At 41.3% G+C, this 5,000-nt stretch overlaps 2 protein-coding genes across 2 annotated transcripts in view; one reads left to right on the forward strand and one right to left on the reverse strand.

Moving 5' to 3' along the window:
- Positions 1-4,659, forward strand: part of LOC138042343 (mitochondrial glutamate carrier 1-like) — a 14,606-nt gene extending 9,947 nt beyond the window's left edge. Inside the window, exons 8-10 of the mRNA XM_068888200.1 lie at positions 2,257-2,311; positions 3,527-3,596; positions 3,995-4,659. Coding sequence (XP_068744301.1) covers positions 2,257-2,311; positions 3,527-3,596; positions 3,995-4,248 — 379 coding nt within the window. The 3' untranslated portion in view covers positions 4,249-4,659. The remainder of the gene's footprint in view (positions 1-2,256; positions 2,312-3,526; positions 3,597-3,994) is intronic.
- Positions 4,660-4,664: 5 nt separating this feature from the next.
- Positions 4,665-5,000, reverse strand: part of LOC138042344 (V-type proton ATPase subunit E-like) — an 8,628-nt gene continuing 8,292 nt past the window's right edge. The window contains 1 exon segment of the mRNA XM_068888201.1: positions 4,665-5,000. This exon segment is cut by the window's right edge and continues 72 nt beyond it. The gene's annotated coding sequence lies outside the window, so the exon portion shown is untranslated.

The raw sequence follows: 5,000 nt of genomic DNA on the forward strand, positions 1-5,000 counted from the left end.
CGGGAGGTCGTTAGGACGAACATTCAGTGGTCGTGTTTCACGACAGCCGTTTTCTCGCTTAGCATTCCCGAAAGTCATTTGTTTGCAGACTTCTTTGAGCGATTTAAAAATGATATGTGTTTTCACGAATGAGGAGAGGGCACGTGCCAATCCAATGATAATATCCCGGAGGGAAGGACTCCCATATAAAAAGGGGATGGATGCTCGTCGAAAATTTTAAATTAAACCTCTAAAGGAGACCAATCTGGGCGTGGTCCAGGCTTTTTTTGACCCCTAAAAGAGACCATATTAAAACACGGATATATAAGAAATACATGATGATGGCAAAGACATTATCATCTAATACTTTCACCTACGTGAAGAAATGTAAAAGTGTAAATACACACTTTTATATTTCTTCGCGCGCAACACAAAGGACACCTTCACGGCTACATATGATTGTTTTTTTGCGCAGAACACCCTAAGTGAGACCAAAATCCGAAATTTACACCCCCTTAAGCTAGACGCCGAGCATCTCTCCCCTTTTTATATCCCCGGGAATAATAAGCCGAAAAGCGGAGCTCCCGTTTCTAACCCCAGAAAGCAATATAGTGTATATAGAAATAACTATGCTTCTGCATAAAGTACAAAATAAATCGTCATTTGTGTCTACAGTTTACAGTGCTCAAACACCTCTGAGCTGATAGCAGTAAACAAACAAGCCTTGCAAACAATAACCAATAATTTTAATCAACAACTAAACCCGAAATTACATGCTTAGTAATCTCTTTTACAACATTTTCCGTTTGACTTATAATCTTTACACCCTCTTTCTTCAGTTTAGAACAACAGCAAAAATCTTCCTAATTAGAAAGTGAAGCTACAGATTAGTAAATTCGCTTACTCGACTGCAGTTTTACAGTCAAACAAAGCAGCTCACGACTGGACATCCATTTCACACAAAAAAACTTTAAATGTGATTATTGAAATATGCTAGAATCTCTGTCAACACGGACTTGCAAACGTTTTCAGGCCTTCTTCGTTTTTTAGCGAGTTTACAAAATATGCGAGAGAGAGAGGCAAGGAAAACATTACCTGAAAGCCAACCGTTGTATTATATGTGTTTTGTCTCTCGCTCCATTCCTCTTAGCTCTACGGTGTTCTTCTCCTTCCTCGCCTTCTCTTGAGGCTTTGTTCGCATAAAGTTTCTCAAAATTTTGTCTCATGCTATTTCGCTTTCCTTCGACTTTCCTCCTCTTTATCCCGTTGCTCGTCACTAATATGATTTCCCGCCAGAAAAACGCGGGTTGCCAAATGCGACGCTTCCACGCGATTTCCCGCCAAGGAAAATTGCCCGAGCACTCCCATCCCCAGAGTCTTTCCTTCCTCCCCACCTCCACCCCGACAGTAGGGAGTTTAAGCAAAGACGACGGCTAAGGCTGACACTAGGGACTTTACGATTTACGACGGCGACGTCGACGAAACCGTCACCTCAAAACATAACTTTGCACTATCGTAAGTTTCTCGCGGTTTGGCCATCTCGTTCGCGTCTTACAATGTGGCCGAAGTATCCTAAAAATAAATTGGTACGAGCGGTTTCAGAGCAAAAATAGAGAACGAAAGATTCACATTTGAACGCTCACGTTGTCGTCAAAACCTCAAATTTGGTGATTTCACGTCGTTGTTGTGCAGAGAACCGCACGAATTTGAGCTAAAATGCGTGCTGCACGTGCAGCACGATTATTTTTCCTCTTTTAACCAATGATATTGTTGTTTCGTGGCGTTCTGGTCGACCACCGCGTCGTAGATCTTAAAGTCCCTATTTTTGACGACAACGTGAGCATATGTAAACAATGAAACAGTCATTTTCTGTTGTGACTTTAAAACTGTTTGTACCCATTCAGTTACAGGATAGTTCGCCTGAATTGTACGAGGTGAACAAGACGGAAAAAACGCGAAATACTTGAAATTTTGCCGACTCGCTCAACTTTAAGCGAGTTGCGAAAGGAACTGTTTTCACGGAATTTTGGGTTGTCACTCGATAGGAAACGTGAAAAACCGCTCATGAAAACTGTGTTTGTAAATGGCGAGAGTTTTCGGCGGCCGATAGGCTTAAGTGCCCGCCCTTTCTCACAACCCAACTGCCGACTCTTCCTATTCTGCGCCACCTGTTTATCTTACTGAAAAAACAAAAAACATGGTAGAGCACATGGAGTTCCTGTTGAGAAAATGCAATATATTGAAAAGTGCTCACATTATTATGCTATCTCGTTTCAGGGACGTGCCCTTCTCCTGCATCTACTTTCCTTTGTTTGTTTATCTACGGCTTGAGGTGAGTATTAAGAAATCACTGCCACCGGGTCGTACGGTTTGCTTTGCTAAAAAAATAACGATAATTATAAACTCGGCTTCCGAGTAGCGAAAACGTCGCTCATAAGTACTCTCAGACAGAGAGCTGGAAATACCATTCCGTAAACTGTCTCCCTTAAAAGATTAACTCTCGAGGAAGCATAATTGTACCTTTTTGAAAGCTTCGGCCCGAGCAGGGGAACTTAGGGGGTATTTACATGAGACCGTGACGAACTCAGACCGGCATGAGTTCGTATCGTTTTAAAAAAATCTGTGTCGACGATTCAGAGCTACCTTAACAAAATCACAAAGTTAAGGTGGCTCTGAATCCACCTGACAGACGTTTTTAAAACTTTGCAGAAAATTTCATCAAGCCATTCTGATTACTTTTCAGAAATAAAAAATGGGGTCACCGAGATCGTTTTTGAGATAGAAGCAACTAAGGACAAATAAAGGGTGTTTTTACGGGATTTGCCCGTTGCCACGGTGACATTCCGTCACAATAATGACTGTATCTTGTTCAGAAATAATTCGTGTTTCAGTTGGTACCACAATATTGCCAATACAGGATACAACGTTGTGGTGCTGATACTGAGTGACTTATCCACCGGATAAAGTTATCTGGTCTTTGAACAACTGGGGCTTGGTCTACAGCACCGTAAGTTATGCAGCCCGGCGTGGAAAACGCCGAAAAGGGCCGATTTCCACATGCGTGCAATGTGCAGGCCTAGCATTCTATGACCAATAAATGGCTCTTTTACAACTGAAGACAAATCACTAGTAAAAATAACGTGTTTTTTGTTGGGTCAAAACGACCGAGATTTAACAACCATTCGTCGACCCGCGAAGCGGCGAGGTAAATATCCACCACTAGCCACCGAAGTGGATAGTGTTTTAGTATGTACTAAAACAGTAAGATAATAGACATTATACTACAACAGTGAGATAATACAGCATTTCGGCAACGATTACAATTTCGGCAACTATTACAATATTTTCGGGCGCAATTCCCACGGGAGTTGCTCGGAGGTGAATAGCAAAGGATATTCGGAGTTTGAGCAGCCAGCCACACCCCGCCTTCCACGCTATCCACAGTAATCATCCATTAATTAAATCGTGATAGTATTGAGGTGAAGTGTAAAAGAAGCTTCTACTTGTGAATTTGCCGTTAATAAGTGATGTATGGCTTGAATTCCAGTTTCAGCCCGTTAGTATGAAAGAGGAAGGCCCAAGACCTCTACACAGTTTATTAGCTGGCTGCGCAGCAGGTAGGTTGTTTCTTGAACGTAACCGAATCGGGTAAAACGAGCTTTCCGAACGCGAGAGCTTCACATTTACCGAATTGGTTAAAGGCCCTGCGCCAACCAAAGTGACCTCACCAAGAAGAGTTGCACGTAAATAAGCAAACGAAACTCACATTTCAAGGAAACGAAGTAGAAGCTGGGTTGGTTATTGCGATTTAAGATTAAAGGAAATCGCAACTACGACCATCAGCGATTTTAACATGTTTTCAGTTTCCTCAATTTTCGTGTTATCTTGGTTTTAAGTATCGTGAGACACAGCTCTAACTTAAAGAAACTGTAAAGCCTCATCGATCCCCGCTTCGGAGCTGACGAAACTACCGACGATAGGAACAGTAACTTCAGCTTTACCTTTCTTCGTTTAGGAATTGTCGGAAGTCTTGCGGTAACTCCAATGGATGTAGTGAAGACAAGGCTTCAAGTCATAAGGAGTAACCAGGGAGAGGCAGCTTACAGTGGCTTCGTGGACTGTGTGCGAAAAACCTACACAAACGAAGGAATCAAGGCCTTCTACAAAGGAGCGGTGCCAAGGATGATTGTGATCGCTCCCTTGTTTGGAATAGCACAGATGGTGTACTTTTTGGGCGTGGCAGAAAGAATAATGGGGCTGGAAATATAACCAGATGGATGAGTGGGCTAACGGGCAATCCGGGTTTCGCCTTCATCTGGCAATGGATGGGGAGAGGAAGTACGAAAGGGGAACGAAAGAACGGCATCAAATATAAAAGCACGCAGCGGTACACTGTTTCTCTTTACAAGAAGGAAAATCTTAATTACCTAGAAATTTTGAATTAAAATGTTTTGGAAACTTGTCTCAATGGATTTTGTACCGGGGAATATAGTGTTGCCAACGCTAAGAATGGACAGAATTTATGAATTGTAAATATCAATGAGCAATGCACGAGTTCTGGCAGTATAAATCAAATACATCAGAAATACAAAATTAATAGGCAACTACAATGTAACTGAAAACAACAGGGTATCAATAATGTCCTCGCCTAATGGCTATTAAAAAACATCACTACTGCTATCGACTGTTTGTATTGTGCCTTCACAATATTATGTTGTATTGAATTTATTCAAGTTTTAAATAATTCACTATGGTATAAAAAAAATTAATTAATCTAAAAAGACATGTTCATGAAACAAAAGTAATAGAATTTTAATTTTAAGCCTTTCTCTGCCTTGCTTTTTCAAGACAAAAGGATAATCAGGAGAGGTCATTGCGATCAGCTAAGTATTCAAGAAGCAGTTAGAACCAGAAAGATCGCTGTTTATCCAAATGGGGCAAACAGAAACAGTCACTATGGGCCGTTATCTGGCGAATGAAAATGATTTTAAAGAATTTGGATTTCCATAATGAGACACTAA

This window comes from Montipora capricornis, chromosome 3, assembly GCF_036669925.1.
Source record: "Montipora capricornis isolate CH-2021 chromosome 3, ASM3666992v2, whole genome shotgun sequence".
Classification (NCBI taxonomy): domain Eukaryota; kingdom Metazoa; phylum Cnidaria; class Anthozoa; order Scleractinia; family Acroporidae; genus Montipora; species Montipora capricornis.